Source organism: Perognathus longimembris, chromosome 2 (assembly GCF_023159225.1).
Source record: "Perognathus longimembris pacificus isolate PPM17 chromosome 2, ASM2315922v1, whole genome shotgun sequence".
In the NCBI taxonomy this organism is placed as follows: Eukaryota; Metazoa; Chordata; class Mammalia; order Rodentia; family Heteromyidae; genus Perognathus; species Perognathus longimembris.
In genome coordinates, this window is record NC_063162.1 from 60,197,125 (window position 1) to 60,224,607 (window position 27,483).

Below are 27,483 nucleotides of genomic sequence, written 5' to 3' on the forward strand. Positions count from 1 at the left end.
GGTATGAGCCATCAGCACTCAGCTTCTATGTCAAAGTCCCTTTGGGAACAGAGCATAGAGATGGAATGATTCAAAGTCTGATGCAAAAAGAGAGAATACCTTTAGGAAACCAAGGTCCCAAGAGCTTTCAGAACACTGAGTGTGTAAGGACGTGATTTCAGGACACTGACACTGACACTTACACAATGTGTAAGGGTGCTATCTCAGCACACCAAGTGTGTGAGGGTGCTATCTCAGCACACCAAATGCGTAAGGCCCTACTTCAGCACACCAGGTGTGTAAGGATGCTATCTCAGCACACCGAGTATGTGAGGACACGATCTCAGCACACTGAGCTGTAAAGAAGCCATCTGGGCCCCTGGGTGTGTCATGGGTAGGGTATGAGGGACAACAGCAGCACAAAATATACCAAATGTGCTAAGTGTGCAAGGGTGCTGTGTCAGCACATCAAATGTGTAAGGGCACTGTCTTGGCACACAGAGAAGGTTAGGACACTGTCTTGGTACACCAAGTGTGTGTGCAAGGGTGCTGTCTTGGCACACTGAATGTGTAAGGGGGTGGTGTCAGCATACCGAGTGTGTGAGGGCACTATCTCTGCATGCCAAGTGTGTAAGGACACTATCTGGGCCCAGGGTGTGTCATGGGCAGGAGGGAAGACACCAGCATGCACCACACTGAGTATATAATGGAGCTGTCATGGCATATTGAGTATGTGAGGGCACTGTCTCGGCACACTGAGGGTGCTACCTTGGCACATCGAGTGTGTAAGGGTGCTATCTGGGCCTAGGGTATGTCATGAGCAGGAGGGAAGATGCCAGCATGCAGCACATGAGGGCAGTGTCTGGGCACACTGTGTGAAGGTGCCATCTCAGCACACAGAGTGTGTAAGGGTGCTATCTGGGCCCAGGGTATGTGGTGGGAAGGAGGGACAACACCAGCAGGAAGCATGTCACTCACCAGGGCGACTCTCCTCTGTGGCTTCAGCAGCTTTGGTTTGTGGAATGTGGCCACTATTGGAGCTGTGGAAAGAGATCAAGGATTAGTTTACCATTCTTCCCCAGATCTCTCAGTGATGACCTATCATGAGCAATGCAGTGTGACTGTGTGCAGACTGGAAGACCCCTTGGAAGAGCTAGAGACTGACCCAATTCTCTCCCTGGGGTGAAGCAGGAATTTGTCATGAAGTCTTGGCATCAGCCCCTGGGAGCCAGGTCAGCATGCAGGCAGTCATGTTGTGATGCACGGAGGGCAGAGTCTTTTCCTAGAGGCTGTCCCAGCTGCCCACAGACCCCGGGAACAAGGTCCAGTCCTCACAGAGCCTATGACATCAGGAGGGAGGGCCTTACTACCTTCCTTCCTTCCTTAATTCATTTTTGTGCTGGACCTGGGCTTTATCTCAGAGGCTGGGTACTTTCCTTGAGCTTTGTTGCTCAAGGACAATGCTCTACCACTTGAGTCACAGCTCCATTCTTTTCTTTGGTGGTTTTTGGACATAGGAGTCTCAAAACTTTCCTGTCCAGGGCTGCCTTTGAATGATGACCCTTGGATCTCAGCCACCTGAGTAGCTAGGATTACAGGTAAGAGCCAGTGGCTGGCAATTACCCTAATTTAATAGAGGAAAAAACCCCAAGCATCTCCCTCTGAAATCAAGTGACTACTCTTTGAATGACTTGGGACTTGAACATGGTATTAAAATCTCACACACACACACACACACACACACACACACACACAAAATACATATATACGCATATACCTACGTGTGCATTTGTACACATATGCACACATATATACATATATGCACATGTATATATGTGTGTATGATAGATACATGTGTTTGTATAACATTATAGATATGCATGTATACATAAGTGCACCCTGGGTCTAGCATGAGGCTGGCAAGAAGGGAAGGTCTGCATAGCATCTGAGGTATGTCCTGGGGAGGAAACATGTATATGTGGGTAGGCACATGCATGTGTATATGTATATTGCATATATACATGTATGATGGGGGGTGGGGGGTTAGCTCCCTACATCTCATCTCTAATAAGGCATGGTAATGCCACCCTGGACTGCATGCAATGCTATAGAGCTGTGAACTTGGCCAGCACAGATGTCCCCTGCTCCCTGCCCTCCTCAGGTCTGTGGTTCTCACTCCTCAGCCTTCATTTTGCATCTTCTAGTTGTACCCCTACTTTTACCAGAGGGTAAAAAGGGCCCCCAAGAGATGTCCTTTGCACATCAAGTGATTAAATTGTCTATCCATTAGAAATAATGATGTTGCATCGTTTGCAAAGAAATGGAAGGACCTGGAAAAACTCATGTTAAGTAAGTCTGTCCCAGAGAGATGAAGGATGCATATTTTCTGTCATCCGTGGAAGCTAGAATTCATTTAAAAATACAGAAGTAAACCCCTTGGGGTGATATACAAATGTATGTAAGTGTATTAACCCATATACGATGGATTCAGGGAGAAAGGTTAACTCACAGTCCAGCAAAGATCAACACAGGAAAATGAGAACTCAGAAAGGTGGGATGGGATGGAGAAGAGCTGTGGTAGATGAGTGGAGAGGGGAAGAGGGGAGAATGAAGTCACAAACTCGGTGCATGTCCTGCAAAATCAAGAAAGGTGTGGTTGGGAGGGATGGGTGAGAATGTTCAAAAGGGTAACATTGATCAAGATGCACTGATCTCATAAACAACTCCTTTATACAGATACTTAATGAAATAAAAATATATTAAATTAAAAAACTGTTCACCTGGGTAATCCTTGTATTCCCAACTCTATTTCAGATTTGTTAAGGGATAAACAAGTAAATTGGACAGCTATTCGTAAATTAACTACAGACAGTCTTGGGAACTCTAAGATTTCTATCATTTTCCCCCTTGAGATATGCCTATATTCTTATTTGTGTTGCTATAAATCCAAAGAGGAGTCACATAACCAGGCACCAGTGGCTCCCTCCTGTAATCCCAGCTACTCAGAAGACTGAGATCTGAGGATAGCAGTTTAAAGCCAATCCAGGCAGGAAAGTCTGTGAGACTCATATCTCCAATTAACCACTAGGAAACCAGAAGTAGAGCTGTGGCTCAAGTGGTAGAGCAGTAGCCTTGAGCATAAAAGCACAGGGACAGCACCCAGGTCCTGAGTCCAAGCCCCAGGACCAGTAGACACAGAATATCCCTCGAGTTTCCTCCCCAGGACACACCTCAGATGCACTGAGACCTGGGTGACATGTTTACACAGAGGGGTCAGGAAGATGCTGCTGCTCCAACCCCGCTGGCCAGTGTCCTAACATGTGTAGACTATTTGAAAAATTCCAGGTAAACACAGCACACGTTCCTCTGGGCCAGGCATACCTTCCCTTCCTGCCAGTCTCGTGCTGGGCCCAGGGTGCCACCTCCGTCCCACTCCAGGGACTGTGCTAAGGGAAGAGATGGCTGAGCACCTCAGGGTGTTACACCTCAGTGCCATGCAGCATGTCCCTGCTGCCCTGGTCCCACTTGCACCCAGGCCTGTCTCCGCTCAGCCTCCACCTCATCCACACAGGCCCAGGCTTGCCTCTGCTCAGCCTCGGCCTCCTCCACTCATGTCCAGGCCTGCCTCCGCTCAGCCTCGGCCTTCTCCACGCGTGCCCAGTCCTGCCTCCACTCAGCCTTGGCCTCCTCTACCATGCCCAGGCTTGCCTCTGCTCAGCCTTGGCCCCCTCACGCAGGCTTCAGGCCCATTTCTTACCTTTGGCAGGGACAGCAGGGGGAACATCCACCTTCTCCTTCCGTCTCTTGCCCTTCTTGGGATGCAGTGGGGCCAGGCTGGTCACACTGGTAACAGTCTCCCCAGAGCTGTAGAAGCAAAAGGGCCTCGGTGAAACCAAAGTCTCCTGAGATACTGCGAAGCAGGAAGAGAAAGAAGCTAGCAGTTTCGAGTAGTTTCTGAGCATTCTAGCAGGATGACAGGGGAAGCTCTGTGCTGATCTCCAGGGATGGCCGCAGGTATGCTGCTGACCCTGGGCTGATCTACTGTGAAAAGTGCTGTGTAAAGCTCAGATGTCCCTGGAGAGTAGGACTAGCTTGTCTATACAATGTACAGATGTGGGAGCCAGTGGTTTAGAGCTGGTTAAATTGGTGACTCTGGCATTACTACCTTCCGGGGCTATAGTAAAGATGTCATTAGGTTGAGCTTCCCTAAAACCATGTTGTTCATCCCAAATCAAAGCATCTGAAAGGTACTTCCAGGGAGCTATACCTGGAAGTCTTCACCCTCCCCCCAACCCCACCCCCCTCATGAGTACCGGACTTCCTTCTGCTGTATCTTCCCCTTTAGCACAGGCTCAGTGAATTCACCCTGAGGAGGGGCCTCTTTCCAGTGATCTGACTGTGTTGTGACTACAGCACTGGTTTCTTCCAGTGTTATCCGTGTCAATCCAATGTGGCAGGATTGCAAACTTTACATTGTACATATGAAAGTCTACGCTCACAGGGACTATGCAACTGCTGCTCTGAGCAGCACTGGCACCAAGCAGTGAACAAGAAAGCTAAACCTCTGTGTAAGGATGGAGTCCCCAGACCTCCTTGAATGCCCATCAGTTCTGCTATGGGCTCCAGCAACCCAGAGGAAAGCCCCCTTCAGGATCTTTTGTCCTTGGGCACAGGTTCCGGGAAAGTATGGTTTACCAGAGGAGGCTACCTCCCCAAACCATAAAGAAATTTCCCAAAGTAGTCAGGCACTGATGACTCATGCCTGCAACCCCAGCTACTCAGGAGTCTGAGATCTGAGGATCACAGTTGGAAGCCAGCCTGGGCAGAAAAGATCATGAGACTCTTAGCTCCAATAATCAGCAAGAAGCCAGAAACAGAGGTGTGGCTCAAATGGCAGTGTGCCAGTCTTGAGCTAAAAAAAAATCCCTGAGTTCAAGGCCTCATATTAGGACAATAAAAAAAAGTTTCCTGAAGTCTCTAAGAATGGGACCAAATGCCTAAAGTCAGTAATCAGGCTGTTTTCACCTGAAATTAGAGTCTCCCTTTTATTTGAAAACATGCTAAGCCTTTCTGGAAAGGAGACTACAGGCTAAAAGGTACTGCACATTGGGTCCCATGTCAGAATATCAACAATCAAATTTAAGATACACACACACACACACACACACACACACACACACACACACACACACACATATCCCACTGGGGTTTGGGGTTTGAACTCAGGGTCTTGTGCTTGCTAGGCAGGCACTCATAACACCTGATCCATACTCACAGCCCTCTTTGCTTTAGTTAATTTTCAGACAGGGTTTTAATTTTTGGCTTGAGTCAAGGTGGACCACCATATTGCTAGTTATGCAGAAGGAGGTCCCTGCTTGCCACCACACCTAGCCTGTTGTTTAGATGGGATCTTGTTAACTGTTTTGGCCCAGGCTAGCCTCAAACCTGAGTCCTCCTAACTGCTTTTTCTCAAGTAGCTGGATTATAGGTGGGAGACACTGCACCCAGCTTCAAAGTGTACAGAGCTGACAAAGTACAGAGCTGCTATATGTTTGGGTCTATCCTGATGGAGAATAACTTGACAACATCTACCAATGTTACAGAGCCTTAAACTCGGGTCTGACAATCTTTGGCAATTGGTTCTATGGATATCATTGCCTATGTATAAAGATTAAGCATTTTATTTAGTTTTGTGCCAGTACTAGAACTTGAACTTAGTACTTCATGCTCTTGCCTGGCTTTTTGCTCATGACTGGTGCTCTACCACTTGAGCCACAGCTCCACTTCCATCTTCTTGCTGGTTAATTGGAGATAAGAGCCACATGGACTTTTCTGCCTTGGGTTGCCTTCTAAGTAGCTACAAATATAGGCATGAGTCACTCACTAGACATGGTGTAATTTGGTATTCCAGTAATATTTGTCATAGCAATAGCCTCAGAAACAGCTCAACTGTCAGCTACCTAGTAACTGGTTAAGTAAAATTTGTTAAGTACGCACCCGATTTACCTATACATGGGGTGTTCTTAGGTTGGGTAGAGGAAGGAGGAATCCATCTCTGTGTGGGTGAGGGCTGGTGCACTACTAAGTGAAAAGCCTAAGTATGAGACATGGCATTAATCGTCCCAGTCTTTGTAAGAAAATAGGGGAAATAAGAATATATTCTCATTGGGTTAAAATAACTTCTCCCATCAGCCATCAAAACTGTTTTAGGTGATATTAAAGACTGTCAGACCAAATGTTTCTGTTTTTAAAGTACAGTTCATCCCTGGATATAGCTCTAAATAGAAGCTGATGACCTTTTCATTCTGTTTCTCATTTGATATGCTAAATGTTCTTTTAATTCTTTCCTTAGGAATATATCAAAATGTTGCCAATTGTTTGAATTATGTTCTGTAAGAAAACATTAGTTATTTTAGAATGTCTGGAATTATAAAGATGTCAACTTTTAAAAATTCATGTTTGGTTGCTAGGATTTTTCCTTTGAAATACTTTGAAATAATATAATTAAAGAGATATATTTTCAAATTTACTTTTATCTGCATAAATAGAGTCTAGAAATAGTCACAAAAACTTTAAAAAATAAAGCCAGACCATAGTGGCTCATGCCTATAATCTTACCTACACAGGAGACTGAAATCTAAAGACTGAGGTTCAAAGCCAGTACAGGCAGGAAAGGCCATGAGAGCCTTATCTCCAGTCAACTAGCAAAAAGCCAGAAGTGGAGGTATGGCTCAAGTGGTAGAGCACCAGATATTAGCAAAAACATCAAGCAAGAAAGTAAGGGCCTGATATCCAGCCAGCACAAAACAAAACAAAAGAACTTAAAAATTGTGTTTCTTGATAATTAAGATTCTGAGGGACTTAACAAATGTCAGATAGGAAGAGAGAATCACTATTGTATTCATTTACAATTAAATGCAAAGGAATAAATATATATACACACTTAAGATGCATTATTTTAATAACAGACTAGATATTTTAAAATAAATAAATGAAGACTGAATCTCAGAGTGGGAAAACTTCCAAGAACCTAGTTTTCAAAGAGATTCACAAGGTCAGCATATTTTTACTGGGAAAAGAAATGTTTGGTCCTAGCTTTAGAGTTGAGGGTTCATGGTGTCAGTTCCCAAGTAGCTGAGAGGAATGTGAGTTTGCAAAACTCTGCTAGAGCAAACAAGGGATTAGAAGCTCTCAGAATTGCTTAAATACACAAATACATGTTGAGCTTAGCTTTGTAGACTCTTAAAATGTTTATTTATTTTCCTTCCAATATAAAGTACTGCAGACCTTCAAGGTTTAGGTATGAAGATAAAAGGAAGTAAGTCTAGTATGACCAGACACAACTTCTGTAAATAGTTCCACTCTATTTTTACTATTTTTATGTGTGTGTGTGTGTGTGTGTGTGCGTGTGTGTGCGCGCGTGCGTGCACTCTTCCAGAGGTGTATATGCTCTCCAACCCAAGGTCTCACACTCTGCTTTGGCTTTTTTGCTCAAGGATGGCACTTTACCAATTGAGCCACACCACTACTTCTTGCTTTTTGGTGGTTAATTGGAGATAAGAGTTGCCCAGACTTTTCTAACTGGCTAACTTTGAACCTCCATCCTCAGATGGAGGTTCCTGAGTAGCTAAGATTATAGGCATGAGCCACTGCTGCCTAGCTAGAGTGATACATTGCATCACAGTTTGTGAGCCTGTATATGTCATCATTAGCACCTGGGCTTCATCTTGCTGCTTCTTCCATGGCTTTGGCCAAAGTATGGTAACATGTCAGCGCCCCCCCACACCACGCCCCAGGGCCACACAGAATAACACCACCATGTATGTAACATACCTGCTGCCATTTACTGGCATCCTGGATTTGTTCTCAGGAGTTTGCATGCACTTTTTCTATCCCAATATTTTTGCAAACGTTTTCTCTGATTCCTTTTCATTCTGAAATCGTTTGCTATCTTTCTTTTGCCTCTGAGGTCAGATAATCTCTCCAATTATACCTCTAATAGTGGGGATCAAATGTTAGTCCCATCTCCTTTTCTCTTTTCTTGGGTTTAATCTTTTAGCTCTTTCTCATATTAAAAAAATAAAAGTTTCTGGAACATCATTGATAATGAACTTGTGTCACCAGGCTTTCAGTAAGCTGGAAAAAAATTCTGCATTGTCATCACCATTTTTTTCCTTCTGAATAGTACAACTGCACTAAACTAAACTTAGCTCTAATTCATGGTTCAACAGTGAGACCCCATATACACAAGTGAGTCATCCGGAGACATAATGTTACTGACTCTCCTCCCAGCCAAACCCCAGCTTTTCTCCATGGAGCCAGCAGGGCTGGGTCCAAGTTCTTTTGACTAAGAAAACGCACCTTATTATTAACTTACAAGGAAAAGTTATCCTGAATCTCAGATTGGAACAGAGCTGGATTTTGTCTCAGACAGAGAGATCTAGTGTTGCTCTTGCCAAAAAGGATGGAAACCAGAAAGGATGGAAAACATGGCCCCGGAAATTCCCTCAAAATTAGAGGGTTTGTGTGATCAGAGGGAAAGAGTTTGTGAGGAGCTTGTTGTTAAACTGGGCTGGGTTTTGTGCTTGTTTCTGGCTTTAACAAGGGTGAAGCAAGAGATGCACGTGGGGGGCTCTTGCAGGAAAGCAAGGGCTATCTGTCATTGCCTCCTGGCCTCCTTCCACAGGGAGTTTCCACTCCACAAAGGCTCTCCCCTCCTCCATGACCCGTGGTGCCCAGATAGAGTGAGTGTGCACTGGGCAGGGGGGAGAAGGCCTGTAACAGTGCTTGTTCCATTCTAACTAGAGATGACCAGGCACTTAGTTCCTTGGGCCTTCACATCCTTAATCTGTAAAATGCGTGACCTGTCCTCACAGAGTTATTATATTTTTTGCTTTGTTTTGTTTTTCTTTTTCTGGTCCTTGGGCTTGAACTCAGGGCTTGAGCAATGTGCCTGAGCTTTTTTGCTGAAGTGCTAGCCTCTACTTTTACAACTCCCCTTCCAGCATTTTGGTGGTTCCTTGAAGGTAAGACTCTCATAGATTTTCCTGACCCGGGCTGGCTTTCAACTGCGATTCTCAGATCTCAGCCTCCTGCATAGCTAGGTACAGGAGTGATCCACTAGCCCCTGAATCACAAAGTTATTATAAAAATTTGATAAGATGGCAGGGCCTATATGAGATGGGACAGAATGAACTATCTACCAAGTCTCATCCAGCACATGGGTAGCAGTGTGGACATCTCACCGAGGCCCTGCAAGTGTGATGTTTCATGGTTCCTGTGCTTCAGCCCTCAGAGAAAGGCTACATGTTTCAGCATGAAACTTGATCAGAAGTCTTTCTTCTGTATATATAACACACAACACCTTTCCAAACATGGCCTCTCACAGATACAATGGTGCCAAGCAAGTGCCAGCACAGGCAGACCAGGCAGGGAATAAGGGAGAGACGCCCCCAAGCAATGGACTGCTACCCTAAGACAAGCAGAATAGATGACCCAGATTTTGCAAGGCTCCAACAAATTCTGAATAGCCCTCTCTCATGTGATGCCCTCTCTCTCTCTCTCTTTCTCTGTGTGTGTGTGTGTGTGTGTGTGTGTGTGTGTGTGTGTTAGTTATCAACAACAAAGCGGTATCTGTATCTGTGTCTTGCCTGTGCAAGCTGCTGTGGAAACAGTTCAGCCTCTAGAATCTGAAGACCTCTCCAGAGAGAAAACTGCACCTCTGAACTGTCCAGGCCCTTCCTAAATGGAAGGCCGTTTTAGTGGCAGCTAAACAGAGATGTAGGTTCTGACTCAATAGGTCCTGAAAGAAGAAATCTGGATCCAGCCCACACAATAGAGATTCAGGAAAACTGGGACAGGGAAATCATCAGTGGAGCCAGATCTACTATGGCTATGCTTAAACCAGATCCCTACAGAGAAGCTACCAAAAGGCTGTGTCAGCATTGCAGTGTATGTTGAGTTTGTACTAAATCCAGGCATTACAGCTGTTTCAATCCTTCCTCTGGAAGGTGGGGTCACTATAGGGCTTGAAGGTTGGCTTTCTGAGCTCTGGAGCCATGCCTGTTACGCTAATGGCCAGGCCCAGCTTGGTATAAGAGTGGGCAGAGAAACTAGGCTAGAATAAATGATGCCACCCACCAAAATGGTGTATCTGGGGGCCAGATACATGGAAATTTTGTCCCCACTCTTAGAGTTAGGAATATCTGGGAGTAGACAGGAAGTGGGGGAGGGGGAAACTACCATACATTAAACCGATTCTACATTTAAAAAAAACAGGGGCTGGGGATATGGCCTAGTGGCAAGAGTGCTTGCCTTGTATACATGAGGCCCTGGGTTCGATTCCTCAGCACCACATATACAGAAAATGGCCAGAAGGGGCGCTGTGGCTCAAGTGGCAGAGTGCTAGCCTTGAGCAAAAAGAAGCCAGGGGCAGTGCTCAGGCCTTGAGTTCACGGCCTAGGACTGGCCAAAAAACAAAACAAAAACAAAACATAAGAAAGTCATATACACCCGGCCACACCCTGCTTGGGTAAAAAATGTCACATTAAAACACAGTCATGTTGAACCACAGTGGGAGTCCCTTTAATGTCTCTTGAACATCTAATGGCCACCAGTGAGTTGTGGGTGGCTCATTTGTATAATCCTAGCTACTCAGGAGGCTGAGATCTGAAGATCACAGTTGAAAGCCAGCATAGGCAGCAAGGTCTATGAGACTATTATCTCCAATTAACCAGAAGTAGAGTTGTGACTCAAGTGGTACAGTGCCAGTCTTGAGTGAAAAATCTAAAGGCCACATGCAGGCCCTGAGTTCAAGCCCCAGGACCAGCACACACAAAACATTAACTGATTTTTAAAAACTGCCATCTTGCCTCTGGGACATACTAGAGGTAGAGCAAAGCTGTGGACGAAGCCACGAGTTTAGCCCTCCTAAAGATTGAGTGCTTCCTTTGGGCCACACACATCTTCATGTGTGTACCTACAATACATGGATCCAAATGGTCCCTGAAGTCTGTTTCTTCCAATTCCTTGTCAATTGAGAAACTGCTTTTGGTCCCTGGGTGCAGTTATTAGCAATATGCCCTAAAGAGGATTTTCTTAGCAGTGTACAGGTGGCTCACACTTGTAATCCTAGCTACTGAGGAGGCTGAGATCTGAGACTCTTGGCTTGAAGCCAGCCTGGGCAGGAAAAGTCCATGAGATTCTCATCGCCAATAAACTACTCAGAAAAAGCCAGAAATGGCACTCTGGCTCAAGTTGTAAAGTGCTAGCCTTGAGCATAAAGAGGCTCAGGGACAGTACCCAAGCTCTGAGTTCAAGCCCAAAGACTGGCCAATTCAAAAAAAGGTGTGGGGTGGGGGCTTTGTCATGGCCTCAACTGGGACCAACCAGGTCAACCCTGAAGGCCCTTATCAAGTGGCAATCAGAAACTGTGTTAGGTCGGTTTTCATTCTGTGGGAGTTGTGGGGAGTGGGGGGTGTGCTCGCGTGTATGCACACATAAGCAGCCACACATGTACCAGTACTGGGGTTTGAACTCAGGGCCTGGGTGCTGTCCCTGAGCTTTTTTGCTCAAGGCCAGCATTCTACCATTTGTGCCACAGCTCCACTTCTAGCCATTTTTTTTTATTGAGGTGGGAGGGAGTGATTAATTGGAGATAAGGAGTCTAAAGGACCTCCTGCCTGGGCTGGCTTCAAACCCCATCCCCAGGTCTAAGCTTCCTGAGTAACTAGGGTTACAGGTCTGAACCTGTATTAGGCTGGCATTAGGTCAGATTTTGCCACATCCTCTTGGGCCCCCAGGACCCTTCTTGCTCCACACTCCTTGGAAGGCATTGCTTCAGTTTATCATTTTATCTCCAGAAATGTCCCCATGATCCTTTCCTTCTTGCCTTGGTTTCTTGATTCTGACAGGGCTGTGAGAGGGCCCATCCATCCCTCAACTCCAACCACAAGTTCTTTTCCCCAGAGTCAGCTACCGCTAAGAAAGCCCACAAACTCAAATTCATGTGAACAGGACAAGGTTCCTCATACTGCACCCCAAGATCTTTGAATTTGCTAAAGATCCCTCATCTGCCACCCAAATACCCAAGATCAATTGGTATAACACGCTGGGAATTGCTTAGAACTTGCATTGTGTTGCTTTTATGATGGGTGAACACACCATGCCTTCTCTGGGACCCCGGAAATGGCTTCTTTCTTGTTAAATGAATGACATACATCACACGTGTCAATCTGTGTCTGGTGCGTGGGAAGCGTTTAATGGGTATCACCGATCATTATTTTACCATATGATTAGCCTCATAATCAGTATGGAGTCTGCTCTCTGCAGACTGAATTGAGTGCAAGGTGCATTCTCTATAGACTACAGCCAGTGAAGGGCCTCAAGAAATGGGGGTCACCATGCATAATTTCTTGCTTCTTCTACCTATGACCTTTTAATGAACATATTATTATTATTATTATTATTATTATTATTAGTTACATGCCAGTCCTTGAGTTTGAACTCAGGGCTTGAGAACTGTCCTTGAACTTTTTTGCTCACTCTACCAATTGAGCCACAGCTCCACGTTCAGCTTTTTTGCTGGTTAATTAGAAATAAGAGTTTCAGGGGCTTTCCTGCCCAGGCTGGCTTTGAACCATGATCCTCAGATGTCAGCCTCCTGAGTAGCTAGGGTGACAGGTGTGAACCACCAGTGCCACTCACGTGGCAAACAGAACAATGACAGCCCTTCCCCATAAGAGGGCGCTGTGAGGAGTGAAAACGCGGTTCGTGCTCAATCCAAAGAGCAGCTTGGTTACTGTTAATAAGATCACCTCCCTCTCCCTCTCTGCCCTACACCTCAGGGTCTCCAATCTCCACAGTCCAATGGCCTCTGGGCCAAGGAACCCCTGTGGTCCATCAGTCTCTCTCCATGTCCCTTCCCCAATCCTGCTCCCGTTCCTCTGGATTACACTCCATTGTCCTTAAGACTTAGCCCGAGGTGCCCTCCAGGAGGCCTTCTCCTGCAAAGCATCAGGAGTGCTTCCTCTGCCATCCTAGCACCACAAGGTCCACAGCTTACTTCTCTGAGTTTTCCCCAGGCTGGGTGCTATTTTATATTTGCTCTGTGGTTGTATAGTCTATCAAATAGAAAAAAGTAACTTAGCATGAGGGACAAGGTAACAAACAGAACAAGAAATGTATCCAATGCCTAACGTATGAAACTGTAACCTCTCTGTACATCAGTTTGATAATAAAAATGTGAAAAAAAATAATAATAAATGGTAAAAAAAAAGAAAAAAGTAACTTGGCATACCAATAAAGTAATAACAGAACTATCTGCAAAAAGCTCACTCCTTACCAGGTACACTGGAAAACTTTATTAGAGGCTAACAAAGCTGTGTGCTAGATATATTATCTCCCTGTTTTTCAGAGTCTTCCAGTGATGTTGATTTTTAGCAAAGAACACACAGCAATCAATGTAAGAGTCTGGATTTGAGTGTGAGCAGCCAGGCCCTCGGGCCTTTGTTTTTGCAGCAAATCATCATTCAGAGAAAGAACAAATGTTTCAGGGCTTATGACTATTCAGATATATAGATGAGTGGATGGATGGACAGATGAATAGACAGATGGACAAATGGATGGACAGAGATATAGATCTACATCTATCTGATATAAAACTCTATCAGATATTTATATAGATGTCAGATATCTCTATATAGAGATATATGGAGATAGATCAATCTATATCTGTCTATAGGATAGATCTATCTATATCTATAGCTATATGTGCATATGTGTGTGTGTGTGTGCGTGTGTGTGTATGATCCAGTACTTCAGAGCCCAGTCTTTAGATTCCCTCTAAAGTCATATCTTTGTTTCCGTTCTGAGACCCTGAGCATGTCACTCTAAATCCCACAATGCCACTGTCATGGGCTATTTAAAATTTCTTAGCTGGGCACTGATGGCTCATATTTGTAATCCCAATCATTCAGGAGGCTGAGATCTGAGGATCATGGTTTGAAGTCAATCTTAGCAGAATAGTCCTTGACACTCTTATCTCTAATTTTCTAGACAAAAGCTGGAAGTAGAGGTATGGTAACACCACCCTTGAACAAAAAAGCCAAGCAGGAGCATGAGGCTGAGTTCTAACCCTAGTAGGGGTATGTATGTATGTATAAATTAAAAAAAAATATCTCTGGTGGTGGAAAGACTGAAAAAAAAAACACTTTCAGTTAAGCTCAGAATCAAAACTGAGCTGTGCCGGTTGTTCATCCTGTATAAAGGGTCCCATATCCCTAATTAGCAGGGAGAGTTTGCCTCAGGAAGCATGATGGCTGGCCTAGGCAATAAGCGGGCCCCTGACCTGTCTCTCACTCATAAGCACTTCCTTGTCACCAGCCTGGAGGCATGGTCCCCTTTCCAGGCTGGCTGGGAATTACTTCCCTCTAGCTCCTATCTGTTTTTCCACAACTTTCTCCAACTTGACCTCATGGAGGAAGAGCCAGATCTCTATTGGAGTAGTAGATCTGACTTTCCAGAACTTCTGGGCCCAGTTCATACTGTTCTTGGCCTATTTTTCTGGGGGAGGATGGGCTTAAAGTCCCACAGGGCCCTGAGACATCAGCTGTGCTTTGAGATGTCTCTGGCTGTGGGAAAGGAACACTGTCCCAGTCCTGAAGGCACCTCTCCCAGAATGGAGCAGCAGCTTCCGACCTCAGGGATAAGATGCATGCAAGATGAGTTACTTTTCCTCCTCTTTGAATTTCTTTTAGCAAGTCACAGGATTCCCTGGAGTATCCAGTTCCCGCCGGTAACTTGGAAAGACCTCTTTTCTCTGTGACCACAGCCTCTTAGGCACCAATGTGTGGCTTCTTCTACGGCCCCTCCCCTGCCCAAGGGTTTCTGTTTCTGGCACTTGGCTCTGGTCCTGTACTTTCTGTTCCCGCCTCCTTGAAAACATGTGGTCAAAGGACAAAAAAGGGTCAGGGGCCAGGGGTTATGCCTATAATCCTATTTACTCAGGAAGCTGAGATCTGAAGATCTTAGTTTGAGGCCAGCTGGATCAAGAAAGCCTATGAGACTCTTATCTCCAGTCACCCAGAAAAAAGCCAGAAGTGGATCTATGGCTCAAGTAGTAGAGTACTGACTTTGAGTAGCAAAGCCCAGGGGCAGTACCCAGGGTCAAGGTCTGAGTTGAAGGAGAGTTAACTCATTCACCAGGCACCATGGGAAGACATCGGGGCAGCATTAAGCAGGACAGGCAGGAAGACCTAATTGGGAAGATGAGGCCCAAGCTAGGCAGATATTCATTCCAAGGTTTGTGGAGCCAAGGCCTGGCCCTAGCGTGTTCCTTGGTTACAGCTTTTCCTGGCAAGTTTTCCAGGGGCAGATGTACAGGTGATCCAATGGACACAGGCCAATGGGGAGAGCTGCAAACCAGGCAGGCACCTCAACCTTCTTCACTGAAAGCCCCCAGTTGTGGCTAGCAGAAAAGCATGGATTGGAGGGAGAGGTGGGCAGCATTTGTGATCACCTCTGACCTCAGCATTATGGTTTGGGTATTAAATAGCTCCCAAAGGCCATGTGCTTATAAGGCTGTGAGGTCACTTTGGGAGGTGGCAGAATGTCTAAGAGGCAGGGCCTAGTCAAAGGAAGTGAAGTCATGGGGGGGGGGGGCATGCTGCTGAAAGTGACAGGGAGGATCCTGACCCTTTCCTTGCTTCCACTTTACTCCCTGGGCACCAGGAAACTAATTTCCTCTGCCACACGCTCCTGCCACAATTGTCTTTCAAAATAACCAAGCCAACTGCCCATCGACTGAAACCTCAGACATCATGAGCCGAATAAATCTTTCCTCTCTTCAGTTTGATTTTCTCAGGTATTTTGTCATAGTAGCAGAAAACTAATGGATACACTTTGCATCCCAGGGCTGGGGATACTAAACTTTAATGTGGGTGACTGCATTGCTGTGTGTGGAGACTCAGTCATCACATGCTCAGAATGAAGCAACTTTAGGGAAAGGCTGAGGAAGGGAAGGAAGAAGAGCTCCACACTCTCCATGACAGACCACACACACACATCCCAGGAAGCAAACTGAGGGTCTCTGTGGTACAGACAACCCGCCATGATTCTGCACAAGAATGAAATGTCTCCATTACCCACTAGTCCTTGCACGTTAGGTGAATGTGCATCAGAAGAAACAAAACACTAAAAGAAAACCGCCTCATTGAGGTGGAATTGATGCACTTTAAATTTACTGATCATGACGTAAAATTCAGTATTTTTTAATAGATTGATCAAGTTGAGAAACCATGATTACATTACAGGTTTTGTGTGTGTTGTATGTATGTGTCTGTGTGTGTGAGTGTGTATGTGTGTGTTTTGTGTGTGTGAGAGTCCTAAGGCTTGAACTCAGAGCCAGGCACTATCCCTGAGCATTTTTATTTAAAAATATAGGCTGCATTTTATTTTTTTAATTTAATTTTATTGTCAAGGTGATGTACAGAGGGGTTACAGTTACATAATAAGGTAGTGAGTACATTTCTTGTCATACTCGTTACACCCTCCCTCATTTTTCTCTCATCTTCCTTCCCTCCCAGCCTGCTAGTTTTACAGTTCCTTTCCAACATATTTTCCTATGAGTATCACTACTGCATTGGTTCGCCCTTTATTCTTTGTCTCACCATTTTGATGTTTCCATTCCCTTCCCTAATTCAGATAACCATATATACAATACGTAATATACCAAAATCATATACAGTAGCAACAGGGGATAAGCCATAGGAAATTCACATAGTATATTAAAAATTACAACAATAAAATCCTCTTGTTTCCTTATCTTGGAGCTCATTTTGCTTAGCCTCATCTTATATGATCATATGTACATAGCTGTTGAGCTACTGTGATCCTCTGCTAGGACCATCCTAGACATTTTTATGCAATAAGCATAGTAATTGTTTGGCTTTAGAGACATGATGTAAAGTCACTGACCAAAACATGTAGAAATACCATTTGAAAAGATGTTTGTTATTTTACAGACACAATCTCTGCTTTTTAATTATTTTTCCCCCTAACAACCACATATCAGGGAGACCATGCACCTTTGTTCTCTGTGTTCTAGGCTTGTCTTGCTATCCCTGAGCATTTTTGCTGAAGGCTAGCACTCTACCACTTGAGCCATACCTCCACTTCTAGCTTTTTAGTAGTTAATTGGATATAAGAGTCTCACAGACTTTCCTGACTCGACTGGCTTTGAACCACTATCCTCAGATCTCAGCCTTCTGAGAAGCTTGGATTATAGGCATGAGCCTACTGGTACCCTACTATACTACAGTTTTGTGACATTTTTTATTAAACCCCCAAAGTTCACTCTTTTTCATTTACAGTTAACCTCCACTCCTACCTGAAATTATAGGAATCAGATTTTACTTCCCATTTCTGTGAACACACCTGTCCTAGGTGTTTGGTTGAAACACAATCATACCATTGTAAGTGTTGCATCTGCCATCATTCAGTCAGTCATGTTTTTGATTCCCACCTGTGTCTGTATTCTGCATTCCTTACCAAGTAGAGCTTTGTTGAACTCACTGCCAAGTTGTGTTTCTTCATTCACAAGTTAATGAACAAGCTCAGATGGCCTCCAGTTTCAGCTGCATGAACAAATCAGCTATGAACAGCTCCACATGGGTATTTATGTGCGTATTTTCCTATGACGGAATTTACTGGTTCATGTGTGAGGTCAATGACTTTAAAAACTATCAACTATTGTCTTGTTTGGCTGCCCCATTCTTAGCAACAATGCATGCATTCCAGTTTCTCTACCCTTTCATCTGTTCTTGACATTGTCACTTGGATTATAGCCATTGTAGTAGAGACGTTGTGGTATTGCACTGTGATTTTTTTTTGTCAGTTATGGGTCTTGAACCCAGGGCCTGGGTGCTTTCCCTGAGTTCTTTTGCTCAAGGCTAGTGCTCTACCATTTTGAACCACAGCTCCACTTCTGATTCTCTGGGGGCTAACTGGAGATAAGAGTCTCAAGTACTTCCCTACCCTGGCTGGCTTTGAACTGCAATCCTCAGACCTCAGCCTCTTGAGTAGTGAGTATTACAGGTGTGAGCCCTCAGTACTTAGGTGCTCTGTGATTTTAATTGGAATTTCCCTAAGGATACACAAAATATCTTCATGTACTTAATAGCACGTTTGTTAGGGAACTTTGTATTCAAATCTTTGTGCTCATTTGCAATTGTGCTATTTGTCTTCTTATTGAGTTATAAGAGCTCTTCATATAACTAGGAACAAATTCTCTTATCACTATCTGATCAGTAGGGATTTTCTCTCATATGGTGGCTTTTCATTGTTTTACTGATATCCTTGGAAGGGTGAAGGTTTTGAATTTGACCAGTTAATTTACTTAGAAATATTGCACAATGTCACAAAGATTTTCCCCTAGATATTTTATAATTTTATCTTTTACAGCTAGGTCTAATTTTTCCATTAATTTTGAGGACAGTAGAAGATAAGGGTCTCTGTTTGTGTTTTTGTCTATGGACAACCCTGGGCCCTAGAAACTTTCATTAAAGTGACCATACCATCTATTTGTCTTGGCATTGTTGCCAAGATTCACCTAACACTTAGTGTAAGAATTTATTTCTGGACTCTCAATTATGTTCTATTGACCCCTATGCCGGTATTTGACCAACTCTTCATTTTCTTGATTACTGTAACCTCAGAATGAATTTTGAAAAGAGGAAGTGAAAATGTTCTCTGTTCTTTCTGAAAATGGTCTTAGGAAATCTAGAATCTGCTGGGTAACATAAGTGAAACCATGCCATTGTTAAATCAGCACCAATTAGTTGTTCATGGGGGTAGATTCTGACATGTCCATTTAGGCTTACAGAGCATTTTGATCAGAGTCCTCCCCTTGTCATTCTCCCTCCTCTCCCCCTCCCCAAACCAGTCTCAGCAAATTTCAATGCTCTATTTCCACACACGTACACAAAGCATTTTGACCACCTTTGCCCTCCTGTATCCTTCATGGTTGCCCATCCCCAGTCCACTAGTACCCAGCTGCATGGTAGGTACAGGGTAATTGTTCAAAGAGGCCTTACCATCTAGAACCATTGTTACCTATGATGCATGCTCCACCAGCAAAGTGGGACACAGAACAAGCTAGTCCTCCAGAGGGCAATCAGGGGTAGCTACTCAGAAGGGATCAGCTTGGTTCAGCCCTTCCAGCCTTGAACGCCCCCAAACATAGCTGGCACCCTGAGCCACTTGCCATCTGATTCTGCACACAATCACACAGTACTTCAAATGCGCAAACATGCAGAACACACATTTATAGACTTTGTGTATTAACATGCAGATCTTCTCATTTGAAAAATGCATATTTCATCAAATTCTTTATAATTGCAAAAGAAAATAAAATAGCAAATCATTGTATATGGAACTTAGGAAATCTCCCTACCTGTTCTGAGGGCATTTCACCAAATAATGTCTCACTGGAAATAAAAAGAAGAAAAAAAGAACAGAAAATAGTAAATAAATGGTACTTTGGATACATACATTCAAGTAATTCCCTAAAATGCAGGAACCTTGGCCTCTATGGGTGCTGGTACTGTACCAAATAAACCTGAGGGCTTCTTGCATGCTTCTCTTTGGGGAAAATGCAGCAGAATTATACCTGCAGGTACAGAGATGCTGGTGATTTGATATTTGTTCCAGCTGTGCATGGAGCCAGGTCAGAAGCCAAATGCCTCAGGCTTCCTGCTGACCTAACCCATAATGTTCATTTGGGGCCAATGAGGGTTGAGAATTGGGTGCTAACCTGAAGGGTCCTGGTGTAATAAAGTTACTCAACACCTGAGCTCAGCCTTAGCCGTGAGCAAGTCCTTGGGGCCAGAGCAGATGATCCATCTCCATCTCCACTTAGAAGCTCCTCAGTGTAAAACGGTTTGAATTCTTTTTTTTCTTTTTTTATTTTTTGCCATTCCTGGGCCTTGGGCTCTGGGCTGGAGCACTGTCCCTGGCTTCTTTTTGCTCAAGGCTAGAGCACTCTGCCACTTGAGCCACAACGCCACTTCTGGCCATTTTCTGTATATGTGGTGCTGGGGAATCAAACCCAGGGCTTCTTGTATAGGAGGCAAGCACTCTTGCCACTAGGCCATATTCCCAGCCCCGGTTTGAATTCTTTAATGAGCACTTTCACGACCCAGAAGAGGCCTTTCAGAGAGCTGGGTTTTGTGATGATATGTGCCTATAATTCTACTACACAGAAGGCTGGGGTGTGAAGATGAAAAATTTCCATGGTCTTTCCAGGCCTGTGCTATAGAGCAAGTTCCAGGCCAGTCTGGAGTAAATAATGAGATTCAGTTTAAAATAATAAATGAGCGGGGTCCTGGTGGCTCACACCTGTAATCCTAGCTACCCAAGAAGTTGAGATCTAAGAATTGAGGTTTAAAAGGAGCCCAGGCAGGAAAGTCTGTGAGATTCTAATCTCCAGTAAACTACCAAAAAGCCAGAAGTGGAGCTGTGGCACTAGCCTTGCGCTAAAGAAGCTCAGGGACAGTGCCCAGGCCTGAATTCAAGCCCCAGGATCAGCACACACAATGAATAAATAAATATCCTTGGTAAACCAGTCTTGGAGCAAGACATCCTTCTCCAGTAGGTCTTTCTGAGAGAATACGAAATGATTCTGGCTGCAAAGTACTGGGCCGTTAATCTGTCAAGTGTCCAAGTGAAAGTTTGCAGCTGGGCTCACTTCAAACAGAAGGAAAGCTGAAACAGCCAGTGGAACCTGAGTTTACTCTCATGCAGTGACTCTGGGTTCAGCAACATGCCTTGCCTGGGCCAAAGGAACATTAGCCAGCGTGGAACAAGTCAACACTTAGAAGGTGCTGGGACTTGGCTTCTCTCTCTCTAACTGCAGGATATGCTTGTGCTACCCCATGAAGAAGCCTGGTTGACCCACTGGGAGATGAGACCCCACAAAGGAGGCAGCAACTCTCACAGCTGAAACCCCAGGGGAGCCAGGCCCCCAGCTCTACTCAAGTAATGATTCCAGGTGAGACCAGTAGAACTGTCCAATTGCGTCCAGCCCAAAATGAAGACCTTGCAAATAAAACATCTGTGTCATGCCACATTACATTTGGGGGTGATTTGTCATGTAGGAAAAAATACAGGGTCCAGAGCTGCCAGCATCTGGCACTATGTAACTTTTGGTATGTGCAAAACCAAGGAGAAAGACCCAAGGTAAAACAGCATTTGGCTGTTTAGGTTGATACTTAGTCAAGCTCCTAGCTCTCAGAACTGTGAGAGCAGAAATATCCAAGTGACTCCCTATGACATAAATGTGTGAGTCTTGTCAGGAGCTGGTGGCTCATGCCTGTCATCCTACCAACTCAGGAGGCTGAGATGGGAGAATCTTGGTTTGAAGAGCAGGAAAGTCCATGAGACTCTTATCTCCAATGAATCACAAAAAGCCAGAAGTGGGATTGTGGCTCAAGTAGTGGAGCACTGGCCTTGAGCAAGTAAAAGCTCAGAGCTAGCACCCAGGCCCTGAGTTCAAGCTGCCGGACAGGCACAAAAATTAATTAATTAATTAAAATAAAAAATAAGTGTCTGAGCCCCATCTGAGGGCTTTGCTGAGCACACTAGGAAAGAGCAGTGCTGCGCAGCCAGTCTCAGAATATACCACTCTCACAAACCCATGAGCAGGCAGCACAATCCCTACAGATGGAGGAACTTTTGAGTCTCCCAGGTAGGATGGGGGTACAGATGCATGCCTGTTTGAGGGAAATCTGAGGCCAAAGGCAGGTATACGCAGGGCCAATGCTCCCACTCATGAAGTGTTTCTAGACCTCACAGGGGACTATGCATGCATACCACCATCAGTGCTGACTACAGAGTGTAAATGTGACCCAAACTCAGAGTGGAGCCCTCCAGAGGCAGAGACCCTCAAGGCAAGGATTTGGGTGCAGTAGTGTTTAAAAGAAGATCCCAGGAGACCTACTGGGGAGCTGGGGAGCACCAGGGAAGAGAAGAAAGCCTTTTTAAGAGTGGATAATGGAACAAACTTTCTCGAGCAGCAACTGCTCAGTACCCAGCACACTGGATCCAGAGACAGGGACACCAGTCCACTCAGGGCTCTGTGTGTGTGTGTGTGTGTGTGTGTGTGTGTGTATGTACGTACGTATGTGTCAGTCCTGGAGCTTGAACTCAAGGCCTGAGCTTGTTTTTTTTGCTCAGTACTAGAGCTCTACTGCTTGAGCCACAGCTCTACTTGCAGTTTTTCTTTGGGGGGGGCGGGCGGGGGGAGTGTTAGTTGGAGATAAAAGAGTCTTACAAACTTTCCTGCAATCCTCAGGTCTCAACCTCCTGAGTAGCTAGGATAACAGGCGTGAGGCACCCAAGCCAGGCTGGGGCATGAATATTTTTCAGTGGTGATCTTGTGAACTGTGGAATTTCAAAGGCTGAAACAAAGATCAGTCCTATATCTAATTAGTCTCATTTCCTATTTCTGCTGCCAGAAAGCCCTAGTCCCAGGCCACTTCCTGCCATCCTCTGTCCTTTCTCCTCTTCCTTAGCCAAAACCTTTGGTCACCACAAACCTAGGGCCACGCTTTTCAGATTTTCCATCTCATGTGGAGGCTGTGATGCCTCCATCAGCACTGTTCCTGTAGCTGGGCAGCTGGTGCCCATCCGATCAGCCCTGTACTGAGTCTGGGCCCTTCTAGTTGTGCTGTCCTCCTCTTACCTTGGATCTGCTTGCCCTGTGTTTGGGATCAGGTCCTACAGAGCCGCTATCAAAGGATCCCTGATGCTTCTACTCTGTTCACTGAGTGTCCCTCACCCACCATGAAGGGCTATGATAGCCTCCAAGCTGGGGTCTCCAGGCCCCTACTTCCTGCAACCCCGGCCAGGACAAGGAGCCCAGCAGTGTGGGAAAGCATTGCTCATAGTTGAGATCCAGCCCATGAGTGCTGCCTGTGGGGAGAGACAGGGCAGAGATGCCCCTCCCCACACATAGTCCTGCGTGCTCACCATGCTAGACCTGAAGGCCCACAATGTTCAGGAAGCAGCCCTGCCCAGACAACCTGTGCAAGCCAGTACCATTGTTAGAACCATCAGCCTCTGTGTGGGAAGCGGGAAGCTGAGGACCACCGAGTTCTCTACTTCCTGCTTCCTCAGTCCAGGGCGACTTTCACAGCCACCTTCACAGACATCTGATGAAAAGCATTACGCCAGGTTGCCTATCCTGAAATGGCACTGTCTCACTGACTGGGGGTCAGCAGCCCCAAGTGTCTGTCAAGGCCTCAAAATGTAACAACTCCAAAAGGGGATGTGCTGAAAGAAAGCCAATGTGCTGGATGTCACAGTTGCACTATTTTTTTTTAAAAAGTCTAAAATACAGTCTCTCATTTGTAATCTTTTCTTCTTCCCTTTCTTCCTCCCTTTCTTTCTTTCTTCCTTCCTTCCTTCCTTCCTTCCTTCCTTCCTTCCTTCCTTCCTTCCTTCCTTCTTTCCTTCCTTCCTTCCTTCCTTCCTTTTTTTTGGTGCCAGTACTAGGGCTTAAACTCAGGGCTGAGATACTATTCCTTAGCTATTTTGCTCAAGATAGGCACTCTACCACTTGAACCACAACCCCACTTCTGACTTTTTGGTGTTGAATTGGAGATAAGAATCATGTGCCTTTTCTGTTCAGGCTGGTTCTGAACTGTGGTCCTCAGATATAAAATTCCTAAGTAGCGAGGATTACTACAAGTGTGAGCCAAGGACTCCCAGCCTATACCAACATTCATATATTGCCTTTAAGGGTCTAATGTAAAAGATGATTGCCTTCTCCTACACTCAAAATTTCTCGAAAGAAGAGATGAAAATACAAGAATTTGCTTTATTGTACTATAGATCACTTTATTTTTCCTTTAACTATAGAACATTAAATTGATTTGAGAGGAGACAGGTTGTGTATCCTACCTACCTATAAATTTCATGTCAAGTTAATCATGGGAACATTTACAAATATTTGTTATAAGCTGAGTGTGTGGTGGACACCTGTAATTCCAGCTACATAGAAGGTAGAAGCTGGAGGATCATGACCTGAGGCCAGGCTGGGGCAAAAGTGAAAGACTATCTGAAAAAGTATCTGGCAAAACACCTGCCTAGCAAGCATGAGGCACTGAGTTCAAATCCCAGCACCACACATACATGCACACAAAAGGTTTCTTGGTGCTGGTGGCTCACACCTGTAATCCTAGCCACTCATGAGACTGAGATCTGAGGATGGATAGTTCAGGCAGTCCATGAAACTTTTATCTTCAATTAAGCACCAAAAAAGCTGGACGTAGAGCTGTAGCTCAAGTAGGAGCACTGGCCTTGAGCATAAAAGCTAAGGGACAGTGCCCAGGCCTGAGTTCCAGCCCCAGAACTGGCATAACAACAATAGTAGTAATGATAGTGGTAGTAATTGTTTTAGAACGGTTGCAGCTGCTGCTCTAGGACCTCTGGGCCCAGGTAAGGGGGCCACCCAGGCCTATCATATGTACCCTCTGCCCTCTGTGCTTGCCCTCAGTGTGAGTGGAGTGTGTGGCTCCTGGGCCCACAGCGAGTGAGACCTGTCCTGCCTGCATCACAGAATGCCAGCCTGTGATGCTGACAAGAGTCACACAACCAAAGCTGAGCTGTTGGGGCAGGTGGAGCTATTTGGTAAGAACCTTACCAACAGTATCCATGGAAGCTGGGTGGAGATTCCTTCAGCCATGGTCAGCCTCCAGATGGCTGAGGATTTCTAGAATTGAAACATGGTAGACTTGAGACGTGGTTGGGCCTAAGCCTCACCTTTGTCCTTCTGTTTTGAGGCCTTATCAAGCCTCTGTGCCATGCTCAGTTGACACAGGCACCAGGCAGGGTGCCATGTAGGACCCCATGAAGATCTGGAGGAGTCAAACCAGGAGCATGGCATACAGCAGGTGATCAGACAACACTGGACAGCTGCTGAGGGCTTTGCAATGCTGGGCACAGGGGCCCGCCCCAGAGCCCACACTCATTCTCTGAATTCTCCAGAGACCAGGAAAAGGTTCCAGGTGCTGTTGTTCCCCAGTCCTGCTGTGGATCTCATAAGGCCTGCAGTTCAAGTGTGACCTAGCATGCCGAGCCCTGGCAGAAGAACCTGTGATAAACAGTTGGTCTGGAAACAGCTTTGGACCTTCCAACCCCCAGCAGCTGGGAGCAGAGCAGCTGCAAAACAGACCCATTTGTTCACCATTTGTACAGCCAAGTTCCAGATTGTGCGAGTCACACGCACAATCCCTGTCTCACAGTGACCTCAGGAAGGAAGGCAGGTGCCAACACCATGTGCAGCAGGTGCCACCGGCTCAGAGAGGCCACTGAAGAGGGTGAACGAGAGAAGCTTGGGGCCACAGAGGCAGTGGCAGGTGTCATGGAGGAAGGCTTTCCGAGCTCGCTAGGGAAGCTAGCACAGAGTCACTTCCTGCTGGACAGATTCTCAGAGCTACAAAATGGAGGCTTCCTGAAAGACAGGGACTCCAGAAAACCCAAAAAGTACTCACAGGGCCCTGGAACTCATGAGAACCATAAGCCTTAGAAAGACAACTGAGAGGGATGACAGAGTGCAGGGAATAGGTGATACTAACAAGAAAGGAGGGAGGCTATGTATAGTAGCTCATAATGCTAACTATGTGGGAGGCTGAGATACAGAGGATTATAGTTAAAGCCAACCGGGGCAGAAAAGTCCTAGAGAACTTATGTCCAAATCAATCAGCAAAAAGCCAAGCTGGAGGTGTGACTCAAATGGCAGAACACCAGCAGATACGTAAAGCCCCTTCATGAATGAGAACATTTAAAGTCTAGAAGAGTTTAGAGAAGGAGCCAAAATTGCAGCTCCAGGCCTATCCATGCCCACAGCTTCTTCAGGGGAGGGGGGGTTGAAAGGAGAGGGGTCATGGATCTCAGAAACCCAGGAAGAAAGAGGCTTGAGGTAGAGGAGCATTTAGACAATGTCACAGTCATCAGAGTATTTCAGCAGTGTCTGAGAGAAACACATCCACACGCTGACCCTGCTTGCCAATTCCTGCAATGCCTGACTCAGGATATCTTTTCCTCCAAAGTACTACTTTGCCCAGCACCTTCTGCCAGTCTGTGGGTGGTGTCCTCTTTTCCAGACATGACCTTATCTGTTTCCTTACCTCGGGATTTCCTCTTGTGAAACACAGACTGGCAGACGATGACCAGAGTAAAGAGAAGAACGCTGAGGATGCCCACACAGCACACGAGGACAGCATACATGTAGAGGTCTGAAAGGGAAGGGCATATGTGGTGTCAGTGCCAAAGGAAATGTATCATGGGAAATGCAAAGGAATGGCCACATAGCAGTTTCAGAAATTGCCACGCTACCATGCAGTATGTGGATGGATAGACACAGGTCAATCAAATGGAATAAAGGGCCCAGAAGTGAGCCCATACCAGCATGCTCAATTTTTATTTTTGTCAGTATGAGTCTTGAACCAAGGACTCTGAAATCTCATTCTGTTTTCTTGTATATGGTTGGTGCTCTACCACTTAAGCCATGCCTTCCTCCTGGACTTTTGGTGGTCCTCAGACCTCAGCCTTCTGTATAGCTAGGAGTATGGGAGTGAGCCACTAGCACCTAACTAAATTGATTTTGTTTTTTGGCCCATTGCAAAAGCAACTCAAGTCAGGTGCTGGTGGCTCATGTCTATAATCTTTACTACCCAGGTGATTGAGATCTACGTATCTTGATTCAAAGCTAGCCCAGGCAGGAAGGTACGCTAGACTCTTATCTCCAACTAACTGCCAAAAAAGCCATAATCGGAGCTGTGACTCAAGTGATAGAATGTTAGCCTTGAGCAAAAAAATAAGCTCAGGGACAGTGCTCAGGACCAGCACTAAGAAAACAAAACAAGACAAAAAACAGCACAAAACAGTAGAAGGGAAGACTCTTCCCTACATGTAGGCGTGGTCAGACTTCAATTGCCAAAATTAAATGAAAATGAGCCCTTCACTCTCCAAATTATAGAGCAATTCAAAATGAACCACAAATCTAAATTTAATTTAGGAAAAAAAAAGCATGAGAGAAATCTGTAGAATCTAAGATGAAGCAGACTTGACAGCAGAAATACTCCCCATGTAGGTAAAACCTATGGGCTAGAGTAAAATGAAGTGGCAGAGCTCTGACCCAGCATGCATCGGGCCCTGAGTTTGGTACCCAGTAGGGTAAATAAAACAAAACAATAAATAGGACTTGATCCATTTGACTGCATCCATATTGAAAAGTTTTGCTCTGTCACCGTCCCTCTAGAGTCCAAGTTACAGATTTATCTAAATGTGAAGATTTCTCAAAACATAACGTAAAATAACAATCCTCTTATGAAAAAGAAAAAACATAGACATTTTACCAAAGAGAATGTGCAGGAGCAAATAAATACATGAGAATTTCCTCAGCCATTAAAGAAATACAAAGTGCAACCACAGAGTGATGTCCCA

At 45.2% G+C, this 27,483-nt stretch overlaps 1 protein-coding gene across 1 annotated transcript in view; it reads right to left on the reverse strand.

The window, feature by feature from the left end:
* The window catches only part of Vstm4 (V-set and transmembrane domain containing 4), a 91,010-nt gene that overhangs the window by 19,847 nt on the left and 43,680 nt on the right, over positions 1-27,483 (reverse strand). The window contains exons 4-7 of the mRNA XM_048339222.1: positions 26,166-26,273; positions 19,430-19,463; positions 3,737-3,843; positions 958-1,019 (exon numbers count right to left, since the gene is read on the reverse strand). Of these exons, the coding sequence (XP_048195179.1) occupies positions 958-1,019; positions 3,737-3,843; positions 19,430-19,463; positions 26,166-26,273 (311 nt within the window). The remainder of the gene's footprint in view (positions 1-957; positions 1,020-3,736; positions 3,844-19,429; positions 19,464-26,165; positions 26,274-27,483) is intronic.